A 19,703-nucleotide genomic window follows, 5' to 3' on the forward strand; every position below is an offset into this window, starting at 1 on the left:
TATGGCGAGACATTACACACACATAACACACATAAGAAAAGCAGTCATTTGGGATTTATAAAGCTTAAAGAGCATTCCTTAGTCATGGTATAAAAACATCAGAGTATTAACAGTGTGTGTGTGTGTGTGTGTGTGTGTGTGTGTGTGTGTGTGCGCGCTAATGCCTCAGAACCCAACTGACTGTTTAATTTCTCCCCCAAGACCATCCACACATCCATGATGTCATCCATCCATCAAATATTAAAGGGATTCTCTACCCGATGAACACGATGCAATTTGCCGATTAGATCACCGACTCCATGAAGCAAGACACCATCATCACCCTCAGGTGGCCACTATGGATCCATTCCCTGATATTCAACAAACAAGCTTCCTTTTTATAGCAGCAATTTTGCCTCACTTCCATGATCAGGCCAATACTCATCCCCCATAAGGGAGGCAAACAACAAATTATGGATCTTCCGAACATCATCTTTCCTAGAAGCATCTCTTCAGCTCTTCAGTTCAAAGACATGTTCTTCTAACATACATGGGCAATTTGCCTTCAAAAGTGAATCCACCTACTGGCAGGTTCTTGTGAGGTGTTGGAACCCGGGGAACCCAGAAGAAACACACACAAGCACTAACCCAAGCTCAGGCTCACAGTAGGGACCATGGAACCATGAGAAGACAGTAACCTGATCCCAACACCCATCTCCCAAGCAAACCCCATCTCCTATTCCCTCACCAAACACTCAATTATGGACATCGATTGTTCAAACCAAAACCTGTTCTGGATTTCTCCACACATCAATGATCTCTAGTTCCAGCACCAATCTCCTAAACCAACATCATTCTCCTGATCCTGACCATCATCCATCCTCTCATTCATCTCCAGTAACTGATTTATCCTCATCAGAGCAACGGTGGATTCAGAACCCATCCCAGAAACACTGACAACAAAGCAGGAATAGACCTATGATAGTGGGCCAGTCCATCCAAACTGCCCTCAGGATCAAACCAAACACCAACTACTTGATCCAAAATCCATCTCCTGACCTAACACCCTCATACTGACTCTGGAAGGAATCCATTTTCCCATCGCAAAACTTTTCTTACAGTGATCCCAAACCATCCATCACTGGACCCAATCTCCTTACCTCTTCATTTACCAAAACAAAACCACAAATCTCCCAAACTACTGTCATTTTTCTGACCCATCTTCCACTTCCCTTCTTCTAATCCATCACCTTTCATATCCTGACCTATCATTTTTTTTTAACTCCAAGCTCCCAACCCAAATGCATATAGCTGACCTTCTCTTTGTCATATCTGATTATTTGCGTATGAGGTTCTGATTATTTTTCATCTACAACATTAAAAGGACCTGATGGTCCAGCGGTCCAGGCGCTGGGTTCCTAATCAGAAGGTCGGGGTTCGAGCCCACAAGCTGCTGCGACATCTACGTTGGGTCCTTGAGCAAGGCCCTTAACCTCACCTGCTCCAGGGGTGCCGCATGATGGCAGACCCTGCGCTCTGACCCCAGGCTCATAATAGCCTGGGATATGCAAAAACCTTAGAGAGTCTGACTCCTAACCATAAGGTTGTGGGTTCAAGTCTCGGGCCGGCCACGACTGAGGTGCCCTTGAGCAAGGCACTAACCCCCCCAACTGCTCCCCGGGTGCTGCCCACTGCTCCGAGTGTGTGTTCACTGCTGTGTGTGTGTTCACTGCTGTGTGTGTGCACTTTGGATGGGTTAAACGCAGAGAACAAATATGGGTCTTAGCCGTATGTCACTTCACGTTACTTTTCACTTTAAATGCTTAACTGAACCTGATATTCAGACCCTTACCAGCAAAGCCGACTTATCTGCATCGCCCTTGCGTCCCTTCTTTTCGTTCTTCTTCCGGAAGATTTCCTGCAGCTGTCGGACAGAAGAAGAATTTCTTCTCACATCTGACTGTAGGTCAAGGTCTAAGTACTAGTTCTGGAAAATCCATCAAGTAAATATATGTTTCGGATTCACTATTTGTTCTCTAAGAACTCTACAAGTGGGTCAGCGTAAAAAAGGCAAAAAGACAGATTATCTCACCACCAGAAATTCTTGCTTGTCCACCATCTGGTTGCCGTCGGCATCGAACATGTTGAAGGCTATTTTAAAGCCAGCATGAGGCTCTGAGGAAAAGACACGCGAGTCATATTCATAGATTCAGCTTTCATAATGTGATTAAGTGCATTACTATGAGGTCATTCGTATAAAGTATTAGCCAAGAAGACTCCTCGGTGGAAAATCATCTCATTGCACGATTTTATCGTCCCAAGACAATCAGCAAATTACAGAAACGCATCAAGGCTAACTTTAAGTGTAAAGTAGAAGGACGATGTTACATTTTGTCCTCATACCACATCATGTTGAATTATGCAGTCTGTAAGGACATGTTAAGTTAACCTTTATGGAAGGAGTCTCCAGTGTCAGTGACGAAGGTCTAACCGTCTTCTCACATCTGCTTATACTGTTGACTACAATTTACAATCCCATAAAATTCCACATAGCAACTAAGAAATTTTCTCCGACTTTAAAGCGCATCACTTCAAAGTCAGAGTCTCAGTTCCAGCTCTCCTTTCGTACCAAACACCACCTTTCATCACCTCCTCCAGGTGTGTTTTTGACCTTGTTGGGGGCCACATGTCTTTCCATGGTGTTACGTTGCCGTGGGAACAGCACATCAAGTCTGGGTCACTGTGTTCTGGAGGACGTGATGAGTGAAGTGCTTTGGTGTACCAGGAAAGGGCGAAGACACAAGCTTTAATGATGCTACTCAACAACTTTATAATGCCTGAGCTATTTCAGTAGATAGAATTTGGAGCACTTATTAAACACAGGTTCTAAACATTATGCAAGCATTTATACCACAGAGCTGCTGATTTCTGTAAACTCACAGTTGATTTTCACCACAAGATGCAGAGAACATGGAGGTGTTCATGTTGACAAAATTGACTTGTCTAAGTGTATCGCTCTGGATGAAAGTGTGGGTGGAAACTCTCTGGGTTCATGCCATACCATGAAGAATAAGATTCTAAAGTTTAGGATTTTGTGATTTGTCTTTAACGTCGCAAACAAGGTTTAGTGAAACTGATAGGGTCCAAAAAATAAGACACAATTATTGCAAGATGGACAAACAAATATTGAACGGGTAGACAAAACTGAGAAGCAAAAAGAAACAGATGGCAAAAAATAAAAATTCTAATACTTACTGGTCAAGATACATAGCAGGAAGAGATATTCTGTGTAAGAAATGATACCTGCAAAAGAAAACCAAAGAGTCACTTTTTTTTGACAAAAGATAGCTCATTCCTCTGCCTCCTATCTCCAACTGTTCTCCTGACTTAACAGCATCCCATTATGGGCATTTCAACTGAAACCTGAAATTGAAATCTTGTCTAGTTTTACAAAGGGATGTTCTTTCAGAAGATAACATCTAAACTTCTTTTAACTGCAAACAAAAACAAGAGGCCTTGGATGGACTGCTGAAGTTACTCAAGTGTTTGCTTGAACTCATGAGAAAGAGGATACACGATGGATGCCCATGAGAATGTTTTGGTAGTTAGGGTAGAAAACAGGGATATGTTACCCGTACACAGCCACTGAAAGCATTCTTCAATGTATCGGTAGCAGAGTTACAGATAGTTCTGGCTGAACGAGCCTAACGTTTCACGCCAGTGGTCTTTTACGCCTGCGGGTGAGGAACCCAACACGAGTCCATTTAACCAGAGCAGGGGGATGATACCTACCCGAGCTTCCCATACACAAACAGATAAACATGCACAGCCATCAAACATCAGGCTTCTTCATGTTCTCTAGGTGTAGAACTAATGCTAAGATTTCTTGTTCTTTATTATGTGACATGATCAGATGGTCCACAAGTCTGAGTTGTTTCTCAAACCAGATCCCAAGAGGTGTGGAATGTTCAAAAACATCAAGAGGATCATATTAAATGACATATAACTAAAGACAAAAAAAGAAATATCAAACAAGCGCTAAATAATCTGGTACTTACAAATAACTCTAATTAATGGCTATTAATGTTGGGGATCATCAATCTGTTGTAATCTAAAAGCTGTTCTCACTGGTTGGGAAAAGGTGATTTTACAAGCAGTACGGTCAATAAGAGTGATGCTAACAAATCTTGGGAATGTTTAACAGGAACTGCATGCTAGCCTTCACTTTCTATGGTTGGTACTATCATGTGGTCAGGTGGTGATTCAAATAAATGACCAATGATGGTTCTAGTATCTCCTAAAAGAGTAAGACACTATATTAAGGATCTGTTCGGCCTCGAGTGAGGCAAGTCAAAGAACCGACATAGCTGTCTGAACAAAGCATTACCAGATGATCGATAAATTGACTGATATATTGTAAGACTTTGGCTTGTGCGGTTAGCATTGTGTAATTTAGCAACTTAGCATTCATGTTTCTCCAACGCTATCCTGATAGAGTTAACCTTTCACAGGTTCAGCTGTATTTACAGTAATCACCTTGGATCCATTTCCCTGGAAATCATCCTCTGGAGATGTTCTCACTCTATCTCGTATTCTCGCTATCTCTCACACACACGCACACACACCTTGCCATTAGATTCGAACAAGATTCCGTGTTTTGTCTTCACAACCCAGCATCAGTCAAGTTAAACAGAAGGTGCAAATTACGGGGCTGCAGTTAAAAATGATCATTATAAAAGGAAAGGAGTGGAATCCATGCACTTTATTTTTAGCCGTCCCGCTGCGGTTAGCACCTGTGTGAAGCGAGTGTATAATTATCACCGCAGGGAATTAGCCAGTCTGCTACCAGCGCCCCGGCAGCAAATGCTTTAATTGTAGCTCTCGTGTCAGTGATCTTCCTCATGTTTATTTATTTATTTATTAAATTCACATTCCTTTGTGTTTTTTTTTTCAATTTGGGATTCAGGAACGCTGCCAGCTTCAGGAGACATGATGAATAGTCAAAGAAATAAAGAGAGAAATAGGTAAAGATTTAGCATTATGGGAAATTACTGGCACAGGCTGCTCTGGAACAAGCAGAGAATTAAACATAGCCAACTACGAGGGGAGGATATTAGCTTAGCGTCCACAAGAGTGAGTGTCAGCAACTAACTCAACTACTGATGATGATTAGCTGCATACAATATATTTACATTTTTTCATCACCCCAACCTATCCTTCATTATTTTTTCTTTAGCATCACCCCAACGTGTTTTGTTCCCTACATAGTGACATTATTAGAGTTTGCAGTGCCGATAAAAAAGAAACCCCAAATCACATTTTGTTTTCCTTAAAGAGAACAAGTGACACTTAAGCTAGCATTTGACGCTTCAGGTAGCATGTTAGCTAAGGACATTATCTACTACTGATATTTGAAACCTTGATCAAATTCCAGCCAAATATTGTGATAAGGGAATGATACATCCAGGGCTCTCAAGTATTTAAGACACTGTATTATTGTAAGTGTTTATTGTAAGCCTTTTTGGACTCCTTTATCATGTGTAATGTTGCTCCCATATAAAACAGTTCGGCTCAAGCCCAGCCATTTTTAGGGTCATGATAGAGGACAATGTCCCGTCCAGAGACAAGCTGTTTCGTGTTGAGGTTTTGTTCAAACCGACCATCAAAAATACCCTCTCTAATGAATACGTTTTTTTTTTCATTGGTTGTTGCGTTAAATCTTACCAAGATACAATAGTACTATTTTCTGATTGGCTATTGTGTAGCCTCTTTTTTTTGATTGGCTGATAATTGCCAGGCTCGACTAAGAACTGAGATGTGCTTGATTCCTGTCTGGTTCCATAGAGACAGCGGTGCGGACTGATACATTTAGGGCACTGTGGCATATTAAGTATATGATAAATAGTCAAAATGTTTTTCTGCATGAGAAATATGATGTGTGGTGGGAGAGCGTGACAAAAGACCCAAATGCATGACTGTCACTCTCAATGCGTGACACTTGACAGCCCTGTACATCTAAACATTAGCTACTAATCTGGTATTTTATAGTAATAAGGATATGCTAATATCTCATTCATTTGCAAATTGGAAATCCATCCAGTCCAATGTCATTTGCTAAAATTAGCACAACTAAAAGACTTTATTCATCACTAACATTAGCTACCATTGATCTAGCTGTTTGTAATATTACTACACGTTACTATATGCTGTACAAAATATTTGCTTTTTTAAAGATAATATTAGCTGCCTAGCTGTCTATTTAACTAACACTTCTAATCTAAATAGTAAACCGAACAGTTTTGTTCGTGTGGAAATTTCCAAATCTATCATTATTATAACAAATAAAACGATTACTCCTGACATTAGCTAAGTTACATGGCTAGCTAGCATACAGGTTTGCTCTATAAATCTCAGATGAGACTGGTATCATGCTGTGAAGCTCAGCAGCTCAGATTACCCTCACCTCTCTCTCTGAGATTTCGGAAAAGAGTAGAACTTCCTTTCCACACTGGAGGCGTCTCTGAGAGGATCTTCTCCAGCTCCTGTTGGAAAAACAAGGAAGCCATTTAGTGAAGAAATATAAGGTGTCTTAGTTTATAGCATGCTAAGAATGCTAGCTAACTCTTGTGCCACACAGTTGCAACATATTTATTTTTAACAATTTTTTAAATGCTTTTCCCCTCACATAGAATATCTCTGCTACTCTCTCTCATTGTGTGTGTGTGTGTGTGTGTGTGTGTGTGTGTGTGTGTTAGAATACCTAGACCAACAGGTGTAACATGTGATACTGAAAGAGGTTTAATCACCTGTTTAGTGAGAGACTGCCAAGATTTCTTACCTAAAGAGAGAGAGAGAGAGAGAGAGAGAGAGAGAGAGAGAGAGAGAGAGAGGGAGGGAGAATTTCATGCCAAAACAAATACAGCAAAATTAATAAAGAAAAAGTGAATAAAAATCATTTAAAAATAATACAGCAAATATTGTAATCTTTAAATTAACTATTAGATTGATGCTTATTTTTATTTTTTCGTTTGGCGTTTAGAACTGATTTTGTGTGCGTGTGTGTGTGTGTGTGTGTGTGTGTGTGTGTGTGTGTGTGTGTGTTCGCACGTGTTTGGTTACCCTGCAGCTGTTTGACTCATACAGTAAAATGTGACACCAGGACACATAAAAACATCTACATTTACATTCCATTAAGGGAGTGAGGTTCACTTCTCACTGCAGTGCTACTACACACTGACACACCTGAGACTGTACTCACTGACACACCTGAGACTGTACTCCCTGACACACCTGAGACTGTACTCCCTGACACACCTGAGACTGTACTCCCTGACATACCTGAGACTGTACTTACTGTCACACATGAGTCTTTACTCAATGACACACCTGAGACCGTACTCACTGACACACCTGAGACCGTACACACTGACACACCTGAGACTGTACACACTGACACACCTGAGACTGTACACACTGACACACCTGAGACTGTACACACTGACACAACTGAGACTGTACCCACTGACACACCTGAGACTGTACTCACTGACACACCTGAGACTGTACACACTGACACAACTGAGACTGTACACACTGACACAACTGAGACTGTACCCACTGACACAACTGAGACTGTACCCACTGACACACCTGAGACTGTACTCACTGACACACCTGAGACTGTACTCACTGACACACCTGAGACTGTACTCACTGACACACCTGAGACTGTACTCACTGACACACCCGAGTCTGTACCCGACACACCTGATACACCTGAGACTGTACTCCCTGACACACCTGAGACTGTACTCACTGACACACCTGAGTCTGTACTCCCTGACACACCCGAGTCTGTACCCACTGACACACCGGAGTCTGTACTCACTGACACACCGGAGTCTGTACTCACTGACACACCGGAGTCTGTACTCACTGACACACCGGTGTCTGTACTCACTGACACACCGTGGGCCTGCACTCACTGACACACCGGAGTCTGCACTCACCGACACACCGGAGTCTGTACTCACATTGTTGCAGTTCTTAAATACCTACCTCAGGTGTGGAGCACACAGGAAATAAACAGAACATCCTGCACTTCAGCAACATGATGAACAAAATAGCAAACCACAGAGAACAGGTAGCACTCACTCTTCGGCTCGCAGGTGGTCACTGACTCAATGAAGTTCTGAGGCGTCATGTACAGCTGACCTTCATACTCCAGAGAGCTGAAGAGCCTGAAGTGGTGCTCATGGGACGACATGTACACGTCTCCGTCCTCCAAGTCCAAATGCCGGTTCTGTTGAGGGAGGGGCAGGAGGTGGATCACACATTAAGGGCCATATGATATGATACTAGTACCATGAGCCAACAATCAGTTCTACAACATCACTGTAACATCAATATGTGGTTTTAACTGGATGTATAATTATTAAACCATTTAAAATGGAATAGTCTTTTTTCCAAATAATAAAATGAAAAATCTAATTAAAAAATAAATACATACAATCACACACCCAACACACGCACGCACACGCACACACATAAATATTACAAACTTAGAAAGAATTCAGAACTTGTCTGTCCAGAAATATTACTCAACACAAAAAAATCTCTGCATTCACAAAGCAAGGAAAACCCTGCACTTACACCTGTGGGAGTGTCTTAGGGCAAAAGGAAAATAAACATGTGTTACTGTGTATTTCACTCATATGTACAATGACATTTTATATAGAGCGCCTTTCTCTATTACAACAAATCACAGGCTTATATTAACCCACTCGTTCTAATGCATTATGGTTTCTATAGTAACAGCTGATTCACACATAATCCTACAGCAAATCAGACAATGAGACACGTTTATGTAGCCGTTATGGAAGGAGTCTCCAGTGTCAGCACATTGTAACTGTCAGAGGCCAGCTGATGATGTTACTCACTGGGGCTGGATTGGGTTACCATATTTCTTTCTCTCTCTCTCTCTCTCTCTCTCTCTCTCTCTCTCTCTCTCTCTCTCTCTGTGTGTGTGTGTGTTCTGTAGTCCTGCGGCACTCACGAGCTGTCAACACCTTTATATTTTTAAATGATTAATAAATTAACGATAATTATTTTATGTGTAGAATCCGACAGCGGGCATTTTGTATTTATTATTATTATTATTATTATTATTATTATTATTATTATTATTATTGTAGCGCGAGCGCGACTTACCAGCTCCTCCGCATGCACGGGCGCGTTGTTGCGGACTCCGGCGCGCGCTCCCCGGTAGTTAAGGTACAGCACCGCTGCTCCACCAGCCGCGAGCCCGAATCCCACCGCCGCCGCCCCGCCGCTCGTTACACGCGCTTTATCCCCGAAACGAGCCGCCGATCTGCTAACCAGCACCGACACCATCCTGCGCAAAGCCGCCATCTTCACCGGCAGCTACGGGCTCCGTCCCAAATCACCGCCCCGTTTCCCTGCGTCCCTTTTTACGTGTGAAAGTAAATAACGCTCCCGGTTTTACTTCATACCAATGAGCTGAATCAGAACGATGAGCAAAGACTCGCTCCCTAAACCCTACAGCCTACACCCTAAGCAGTGCACCACATGCGTTTAGGACACAGTCCGTGTTTCCCTCCTGTGCGCTCTAACAGCTGTGTGAATAAACGAACACCATGTCACGTGACACCGGGCTTATAAATATTAGATATTAAACCCTTGGGCTGTGACACATAAAGCTAATAAACATGCTAGTGTTTTGTTTTCATGACATTAAAATGACAAACAGACATTTCAGTAGATACAAAGCAAAACAGTATCTTATTATTTATAATTATTCAGCAGCTATTATATGTATTTTAGTCATTTTTTGTTCAGGGACATGTTTAACGTTCAGGGACATGTTAACAATCTGACATGACTTCCAAAGATTACACACACACACACACACACACACACAGACACACACACACACACACACAGAGAGAGAGAGAGAGAGAGAGAGAGAGAGAGAGAGAGAGAGAGAGAGAGAGAGAGAGACAGACAGACAGACAGACAGAGAGACGGACAGAGAGAGAGACGGACAGAAAGAGAGAGACTTTTTTTTTTTTTACTTTTTCCAATCCTTTATTTGCACAAATCACGTAAAACAACAATCAGCGTGACTCAATAACTATATAAATAATTAAATAAGAGTATTAAAATAATGCTAATAAATTAGGTTAACTGATAATAATCATTAGTTCAAGTTTATTTATATAGCACATTTACAAACAGCCACACAGCTGACCAAAGTGCTTCACAGTTCGTTTGACATTTCAGATACACTTAAAAATACGCACATACACAATAAGATAAGTTCAAGAAACTAAAATAAGAATTATTTAAAAAAAATAAAATAACCAGTTTAAAAGAAAGTAATATAGATATAAACCATAAGATATAACACACATAAAATCCTAGGCAATCATGAAAAGGCTAGAGAAAATAAGTGGGTCTTTAGCATGGACTGAAAACTAGAAATGGTGGGTGCCATCCTAATCTCTAGTGGCAGGGAGTTCCATAATTTAGGACCGACCACAGAAAAGGCACGCTCTCCTCTACGCTTGAGCCGTACACGAGGGACAACAAACATAGCCTGGTCTGATGAACGAAGGCTTCTAATAGGAAAGTAGGGATGAAGAAGTTCAGATAGGTAGAGAGGAGCGGTATTATGTAGAGACTTATAGACAAAGAGTAAAATCTTAAAATCTATTCTCTGAGAAATCGGCAGCCAGTGTAGAGATTTGAGAATGGGAGTGATGTGTTCATATTTGCGACAACTAGAGAGAAATCTGGCAGCAGCATTTTGAACGAGCTGGAGACGCGTAATCTGAGTTTTAGATATACCGCAATATAAAGAGTTACAGTAGTCTAAGCGAGAGGTAATAAATGCATGAACAGCCATTTCTAAGGTCTTAGGGGTAAGAAAGTGTTTCATTTTGGAGAGAATCTGCAGTTGGTAAAAGCTAGACCCAATAACAAACGAGATGTGTTTGTCAAATTTTAAGTGCTGATCAATAAAGATGCCAAGATTCTGCACCCATGAAGATCTAAAAACAGATAAACTCTCAAGGTTGATGCTTGTCCCATTTCGGCTAAACACTATTTCCTCAGTCTTTTCTTCATTTAAAAACAGGAAATTTTGTGCCAGCCAAAATTTAACCTCTTCTAAACATTTTAGAAGAGATGAGATTGCTGAAGGATTGTTTTTCCTAATTGGTAAGTAGATTTGAGTGTCATCAGCATAGAAGTGAAAGGATACACCATGTTTCCGGAGAATAGAGCCCAGGGGTAGCATGTATAACGAAAATAGAGAAGGAGCTAAAATAGAGCCTTGTGGAAGGCCATAGGACAGTGCAGCAGGGGCGGAGGAAAAGTTACCCAGTTTCACTATGAATTTTCTGTCAGTCAGGTATGACTGAAACCAGCTCAAGACATTTGCTTTTAGACCTACCCAGGTCTCAAGCCTCAATAGTAAGAGGGAGTGGTCTATGGTATCAAAAGCAGCTGATAAATCTAAAAGAATAAGAACCACAGAATCTCCAGAGTCAGTAGAAAGATAAATGTCATTTAAAACTCTCAATAGGGCAGACTCAGTACTGTGAGCAGACTTAAAACCCGATTGAAAAACCTCATAGATACAATTGTTATTCAGAAAACTTTGAAGTTACTTTGAAAAAAAAAACTTTGATTTAGCACAGTTTTCTCCAGAATTTTTGACACGAAAGGCAAGACAGAGATAGGTCGAAAGTGTTTTTGAATAGAGGGGTCCAGTGAAGCTATATATCCCATTAGCTTACCTCTGGTGCAAAGCTTAGCACTCCTTCACTGACGGCGCATAGAACATTGTTACAACACCACACTGAATGAAACGTGCAGGTTATTCATGCTTTTATAGAAATTAAAATCCGTCAGTACTCTTGATTTAATAAGTCTGGAGAAGATTAGACTCACAGTCTGTATTTTGAGCAATTTTGTTTTTTCGGCTCAGGTATATTGCCATTTTTGCCTGACCAAAGATAAAATTGATCAGTCGACACCTGAACCTGTCTCTCCTTACATATTTAAAACCAAGAATAAAACACTGAAAAGTAAAATCAACATTAAAAGACCTTAAGAAGTTCCGTAAAAACACAAAGAAAGACTGTAACCTGGAGCAGTAAATAAAAGCATGTGAACAGAAAGGACAGTTTTGTGCAACATCAGGGTTTAAAATGGAAATAAAAGAGTTCACAGAGAGAATACAGTGTAAAATCCTCCACTGGAGGTCGGCAGCTTTTTTGGTTAACAGTGTTTTTTACAGTGCCCTCCACTCTGGTTTAATATCATTATTAAAACCAAGTACATTTCTCCATGGGGTGTCTACCCTCCCACTCAGTTTTTTCTTAATTAAAACCTTAACACAGGCTCTGTAGGGCATCTTCCCTGACACTGTCCCAAAGTCCATCTCCACCTCGCCCAGGCATTCCAGGAGGGGACCTTCACACCCGTCGAGGTCAGGAGCGATGATCAGCTGGGGAAAGGGTTCCTGCTCTGCAGGACCAGCCTCTGTATGCTCATAGTCCCTCAGCCGAACACACTCCTCAGATGTTAGGGAGGACCTCCAGCGGTGTAAGAGTTGACTGACAACACGCAGGGTCCGCATTCCCATACGCGCTGCCAGGTCCTCCACCTTTGACAGGTCAGCTCCCACGATCTTCACAAGCTCCCGGAGTGTCACAATGCCTGCGGAGATAAAAGTCCTGGACAGTGCAGAGACGGCCACACCGGAAATGTCCATGCGCCCGTCATAGATCATAGGTTCCTCCAGCAGCCAGAACAGTGTTCCACTGCCTTTGTTCTGTTTCTTAAAAAAGTTCCAGATTTTAAACACGTTACGATAAAATGGTAATCCAGTAACGTCCAGCATTTTGGTGTCCATTAAAAACAAAGTTCTGTTCAGCCCCAGTCCTCCAACTGTTTGTAATAATCCACTGGCTGCTGCTCTCCATACTAAGTCTCTAGATCCAGTGAGGAACCTCTGGATATACTGAAGGCGGAATGCTGCTGCTCTGCTGGCTAGCTGGACAGCCCTTGCCCTCCTTCCTCCTTGGGCAGATGGAGCACGCTCTGTGGGATCCAGTGTAGACTGTCCTAAGAAGAAGTCCACCAGCAGGGTCTGAATGCTCGCTAGCAGGTTTGGCGGCTGATCCACGCATGCCAGCTTGTGCCAGAGGGACGACGCGGGGAGGTTGTTGATTACCAGCATTCGCCCCCTGTAGGAGATCCTTGGGACCAGCTGCTTCCACCTGCTCAGTCTGCCCTTCACATGCTCTACAGTGCCTTCCCAATTTTTATTTAAAAACTCATCGCTCCCTAGGGACACCCAAGTATTTAAAACCACCTCTTTTCCACACTAAGCCTCCTGGTAGTGTAGGTTGCCCACCGCCCCACTCCCCAACTAAAATGGCTTCACTTTTTCCCCAGTTGACCATAGCTGAAGATAAAATCTGAAAGTCCTTTAAAATATCGTTTAAAACACTGACATCTTTGTGAGTTTACCATGACTACTAGATCATATGCGTATGCTGAGAGGCATAGTGAGGCCTTGCTGTGTGGAATGTAAAAACCAGATAGTTGTGATCTTAGTTTGCATAAGAAGAGGTTCAATTGCAAGAGTATACAACATGCCTGGCATAGAACAGCCTTGTCTAATACCTCTGTACACTCTAAAAGGGGGCACATAAACCACCGTTAACCTTCAGCACACTCTCAATTTCACTGTACAACACTTTGATCATGGCTATAAAACCTGAGTTGAGCCCGAAGGTTTCCAGCACCTTCCACAAATATTCATGCCCAACCCGGTCAAATGCCATATCCTGATCTAGAAAAATCAGACCAGTCTTTAAGCCCAATAGTCTGGAGACATCCAAAATGTCACAAATTAAATGTACATTGTTGAATATAGACCTATCTGGCACACAGTACGTATGGTCCTGGTGAATGATCTGCTCCATTACCTTAGTCAGTCTCGAGGCTAATGCTTTTGAGAGCAGCTTACAGTCAGTGCACAGTAGCGACACCGGGCACCAATTCCTCAGGTCCATCAGGTCTCCCTTTTTTGGCAGCAGTGTCAGGGCAGCCCTCCTGCAGCTCAATGGGAGTCTACCTCCCCTCACGCTGTCTCTTAGAACATTCAGCACATCCTGCCCCATAACTGCCCAGAATGCCTTATAGAACTCGACAGTGAGACCGTCCATACCTGGCGCCCATCCATTCTGCATCCCCTGGAGAGCCTTGTGAAGCTTCTCGTGTCAGCTCTTTGTCCAGCTCCCTGGCTGCTTGCTCAGAGAGCTTTGGAAGGCCCACCAAGAAACTCTCCTCCACCAACTGTGCCCCTGCCCGCTCAATAGCTTTGAGTAGAAGCTTACTGTCTGCTTGCGAATTTCAGTGGTCTCCGATGAGAGGTCCCCTGATTCTGTTCGCAAAGCATGTATGTACCTTTCCTGTCCATTCTTTTGCTCTAAACTGAAGAAGAACTTAGATGGAGCATCCATCTCATTTATGCTTTTAAAGTGTGAGCGGACCAGCGCCCCCTGCGCTGTGATGTCTAACAAGTCATTCATTTTGGTTTTTTTACTCTTGAGTGCTTCAATATGCCCTCGAATTCCTGTGGCCTCCAAACACTGGAGTTCCTGAGAGACACTGAGAGTGTACTGTTGACAAAAATCTTTAATTTTTGACTTAGTCAATCCCACCACTGCTGTAATAAGCTAAATGCTGCCTTCTGAGATTTAAAACAATTCCATAAAAAAAATAAAAGACTCTAAAATTAGCATCTTCTAAAAGTGCAGTAAAATGCCGGTAGGCACACCTAGGCTTTACATTCTTTTTACTGATTGTACAGTGTACCATACTATGGTCAGAGATACCTACTGGAACAATAAAACACTTTGTAAAAAGAGTAAGTTGATGCTTAAAACCATAAAAACGATCCAATATTGCTAAGGAGAGCGTGTTATCAATAGCATGGGCCCACGTGTACTGTCTCTGTTTTTTATTGAAATTTCTCCATATATCATCTAACTCATGGATCTCCATCAGGAATTTATGGGATGCTGCATGAGGTTCTGTGTGGTTCTGATCCAAAATATCTGCAGTACAGTTAAAATCACCAGCCAAAATTAAAACGTCAGCAGTGTTGCAGCTAGCAATCATGTTGCTAAGCTTATCTAAGAAAACCATCCTCTCTACTGCATTGGTGGGAGCGTACACATAGATAAAAACTAAAACCTCATTCTCATAAAAAGTTTCCACTTTTAAAAGCCTCCCATTTAAAATCTCTTCAACTGAATAAGAACAGGGAATAAAATTGCGAGTAAGAAGCAAGGAAACCCCCCACTGAGTGTTGTGCTGTGGCTTAAAATGGCCAACCCATCCCACTCCTTCACCCAATCAGCAGCATTACTGACATCACTGTGGGTTTCCTGAAGCATGACATCATCAATGCGCTTCTGTTTTAACAGTTCATATAGCTTTACTCTCTTGTTATGTTCTCTTGCTCCATTAATAGTATCACACTAATAATACACTATCTGACTTTGCTCTGCCTTCATCTCTTTTTTGCCTGTTTCTTTCCTTGTCCCTTACCTTTCTTTTTCCTTTTTGTTGGTACTTTAAATGTGGGCTCATCCACCATCTCCACATCTCCCCTGCACTAGTGTAGTGGCCGGTGTTTCCAGGCGGTTGCTCTGCACCTCTGTGCCTGCCTCTGCCAGCACAGGCAGCTCCAGCACTGCACCAGAAGCCACTGGGCTTCTCTCAGTTGAGCCTGGCCTTTCTCGTTCTGGTTCAGCCCGACACAGCTTGTCCAGGTCTGGTTTGGCCGAGCACGGATTCACCGTGGCCGGTTCAGCTGAGAGGGGCTTCTCTGGTGTTACTTCAGCTACAGTGGGCTTCTGAGCTGCAGGCTGGGCTTGGGGCTCACTCACCATTTTGTCTGGTGCTGCAGCAGCTCCTGGGCCCTCAGCAGCCTGCCGAACTGTAGCCACAGGGGAATGACTACAGCAGGCTCAGCTGCATCCTGCCCCGGTTGCTCAGAAACACCGGGGACACTCTGTCTCTCAGGACAGGCCCGAACAAGATGCCAAGTTTTACCACATTTAAAGCATTTAATATCGGCATCAGAAAAAAACATAGATGTTGTAATCAAACCCCTCAATCCTGAATTTAAAAACAGCATTTAACGCTTCAACACCTTCCTTAGGAATAAAAAAAGCCACTCTTCTAAAAGACACTAGGTGTTTAGCCAGTGAAGACTTAGATCCAAGGGAGATTCTCTAAATGGGGGAGACCATTCTCCCGTAGTCGACTCTTTACAAATCATTTCATCAGTTATAAAAATAGGGACATTAGACAGAACTACATTTTTGGCAGTAGAACTGAGGGCAGAAACTAATTTAAGATCATTATTAATCACGATGCCTATCTAAGTCAGCTTTCTAACTCTATCAACATCATTTAGAAAGACGGCGATTGCACTGTTCATGCTAGAGGCAGCGCCCACTACATCACCGATGGCTAACACACACTCCTCTACACTCGCCGCACACACCACCATCACACCGTGGCGGCGAGTCAAACTTTCACACAACTTCGCGTTCGGATCCGCCACCGCCATGCTGCTCCGACACGCTATTCTCTCTCTCTCTCTCTCTCTCTCTCTCTCTCTCTCTCTCTCTCTCTCTCTCTCTCTCTCTCTCTCTCACACACACACACACACACAAACACACACAAACACACACACACACACACACACAAACACAATTATTTCCCCTCTTACACACACACACACTCTCACACAAATAATTATGATATGTCCGAAATGTTTAAAACGGAACAAATTGCATTTAGTGCCGAAAAATTGGCAAAACGCCAACCGGTCTCAAACGCTCCAAACGCCACGCTCACTCTTCCGCCACGCATGCGCAGAGGCAGAGAGAGAGAGAGAGAGATCCCTCTATGCCAGCACAGGTACCACTATCACTCTTGACTATGGTCATAAAGACATTACGGTTGTATAATTCAGAAGACACATCTGTTCTGCCCCTCTGTTTGTGTCCCCTTTTACCCCGTGATGAACAATTATGTAAACCCCCCGGCGCGTGCCCTACGTTTAAGGAGCGCGTGACCCCCGAGAGAACAATTCACGTTATGTGCTTTTTTTTTGCTCAGACTTTATTTTTAACTTCACAATTCCATCGATCCGCTTCGTAGCTGAGTTTCATTCATTGTTACGCATCGATTTTGGTTTGAGGCGAAATCATAAATGCAAACGAGTAAAACGAGAAACGGGCCTCCAACGCGTGCAGGTCTGTTTAGTGCGGTGACGTCACACTTCACGCGTTTACTAAGTGTTTATAGAGTGTCCAGTGTCTTCATGCTGTCATACGACTTTCCTGATGACATTTTCACTTCATAAAGGATGATTTGAATATGGTAATGATTCAGATGTGACAGGAACCTGGATATTGTATTGTATTCTAACCATATGCAAATCATCTGATAATCATAATAAACTTTATAGAGCATTTTTCGCGCATGCGCTGTACTATCAATAATACTAATAATTACATGACAGAATAGATCTCTGTATGTGTTTGTAAAATCCTGTATGTAAGATTACCAAGGGAAATAATTCTAATATGTGAGATGAGATGTAAAGCTAACAGGCTAAAAAGCGCAGCACCTGAGTGTGTCAGTAAAAAGAGCTGACTTTAATATCGAAGTCCTGAACATGTCGTTATCTGCTCATGGGGAATTTTCCTGGCCTGGATCAGACAATCCCACCTGGAGATTCTGTGTGTCTTCTTTTCTCTGCTTCGCTCTTAATGACTTAGAACAACACCGATTCACTTTGAAGTGATTCTCTCGACTCTTTGATTCTCTTATTCAAAAGGCAAATTAGAGCAAAGAGCTGCGAAAAGTGACACAGCGCGGATAAGGGGGCGGGGCGAGAGACGGGGGTGGTGAAGGGGAGGGGCTGATGCACAGATGTGCAACACATCTGCCTTGTTCTCCTTTCCAACCTGCACATGTTCTCTTTATTACATGTACACTAAACACTGTCTACAGAAAACAAGTTTTAGTTTATCTGTATCAGTTCTACATTGAACCAGAGAATCAGCAAAATATTTAAATATATAGAATTCTATAAACTTAAATAAAAGAACTCTGTATTAGTTGCTGCTTTTTGATTGGTTGTTCCCTCAACCAGAGATGAGCTCTTTTGCAAAAGAAGTAGAACTTCTTATACTTTAAACTTCACTCTATTTTGTTGTTGTTCTTGTTATTTTTGTTCATCCTTCTTTCTTTCTTTCTTTCTTTCTTTCTTTCTTTCTTTCTTTCTTTCTTTCTTTCTTTCTTTCTTTCTTAATGGTTCTAACTGGAACCTTAGACAACAGGTGGTTTCTGAGTAGAACCCATTTGAAAGGCTAGAACAATGAACCTTTTAAAGAACATTTGAGGAACTCTTTTAAGACTGATGAAAAGAGGTGTGGAGTCTCTGAGAAGTGCCTTCAGGAACCTTGAAGGTTTTTAAATCACAGTTAAGGACTCTAAATATATATATATATATATATATATATATATATATATATATATATATATATATATATATATATATATATATATATATATATATATATATATCACTAAAATAAATAAATAAAATATAACACTAATGGTTTGTTTTAGAAGAAGTTTCTCTCTCTAGAGAACCTTTAATGTTTCTGGAACCTTCTAACAGAGGAGTTCTCTTTGACATAAGGTTTAAGGTAACACCTCTTTGAAAGGCTAGAACCATTATCCATCCAAAGCACCTTTGAAGACTTCTTTGTAAAAAGGGCTTCAGGAGTTTGGATTCAACTCTGATGTAAAAAAACAAACCCATTTTGTTTAATGGAGAACCCTTTAGAGAACCCTTTAGAGAACCCTTTAGCATCCTTTAGCAGACGTTTGATTAATGGAGAATTGTTTGGTTTGTTCCACAGAGGATTAATGACCTTTTGAAGACTCAGTTTTCCTTCAGTATAAACTTTAAAGCTGCTGTATGTGGGTCTGGGGTTTAAAGCAGAACCCTGTGAAAGGTTAAAAGCATTAACCACCAGAAGAATCTTTGAAGAACCCCTTTGACAGCCTAGAGTTCTACCGAAAAATAAAAGAAACTTAAAACACAATAAAGACAAAACATGATCGTCTCTCTCTCTCGCTCTCTCTCTCTCTAAACCCCACCCACTTCTTCCTTCTCCTGTTCACTTCCACCTGCTGCCTTAGTGATTCTGTCCACGCGCTTTTCCGTAGCCGCTCACTCACACACACACACACACACACACACACACACACACACACACACACACACACACACACACACACACACACACACACACACACACTCAGACCCTTCTTCCTTTTCTTCATATTGCAGTTTGCAATAAACTGCAGTCTTTCTTTCTTTCTTTCTTTCTTTCTTTCTTTCTTTCTTTCTTTCTTTCTTTCTTTCTGTATGTATGTATGTATGTATGTATGTATGTATGTATGTATGTATGTATGTATGTATGTATGTATGTATGTATGTATGTATGTATTTTAAAACACGTACATGCGCGGTGTGTGTTATGGGATGGATGATAGATGATGGATGATAGATGATGAGCGCGAGA

At 41.9% G+C, this 19,703-nt stretch overlaps 1 protein-coding gene across 5 annotated transcripts in view; it reads right to left on the minus strand.

Moving 5' to 3' along the window:
• Nucleotides 1-9,579, minus strand: part of micu3a (mitochondrial calcium uptake family, member 3a) — a 23,095-nt gene extending 13,516 nt beyond the window's left edge. For 2 of the 5 annotated variants that reach the window (XM_047815984.1, XM_027134792.2), the window contains exons 1-7: nt 9,190-9,579; nt 8,134-8,281; nt 6,786-6,817; nt 6,443-6,521; nt 3,235-3,282; nt 2,072-2,154; nt 1,832-1,903 (exon numbers count right to left, since the gene is read on the minus strand). In XM_047815984.1, coding sequence (XP_047671940.1) covers nt 1,832-1,903; nt 2,072-2,154; nt 3,235-3,282; nt 6,443-6,521; nt 6,786-6,817; nt 8,134-8,281; nt 9,190-9,390 — 663 coding nt within the window. In that variant the 5' untranslated portion in view covers nt 9,391-9,579. Of the gene's footprint in view, nt 1-1,831; nt 1,904-2,071; nt 2,155-3,234; nt 3,283-6,442; nt 6,522-6,785; nt 6,818-8,133; nt 8,282-8,918; nt 8,938-9,189 lie in introns of those variants that run through there. The other 3 variants (XM_027134793.2, XM_027134794.2, XM_027134795.2) reach the window with 3 other exon arrangements.
• Nucleotides 9,580-19,703: the final 10,124 nt, after the last annotated feature.

The sequence above is a fragment of the Tachysurus fulvidraco genome, chromosome 7 (genome assembly GCF_022655615.1).
Source record: "Tachysurus fulvidraco isolate hzauxx_2018 chromosome 7, HZAU_PFXX_2.0, whole genome shotgun sequence".
Lineage (NCBI taxonomy): Eukaryota > Metazoa > Chordata > Actinopteri > Siluriformes > Bagridae > Tachysurus > Tachysurus fulvidraco.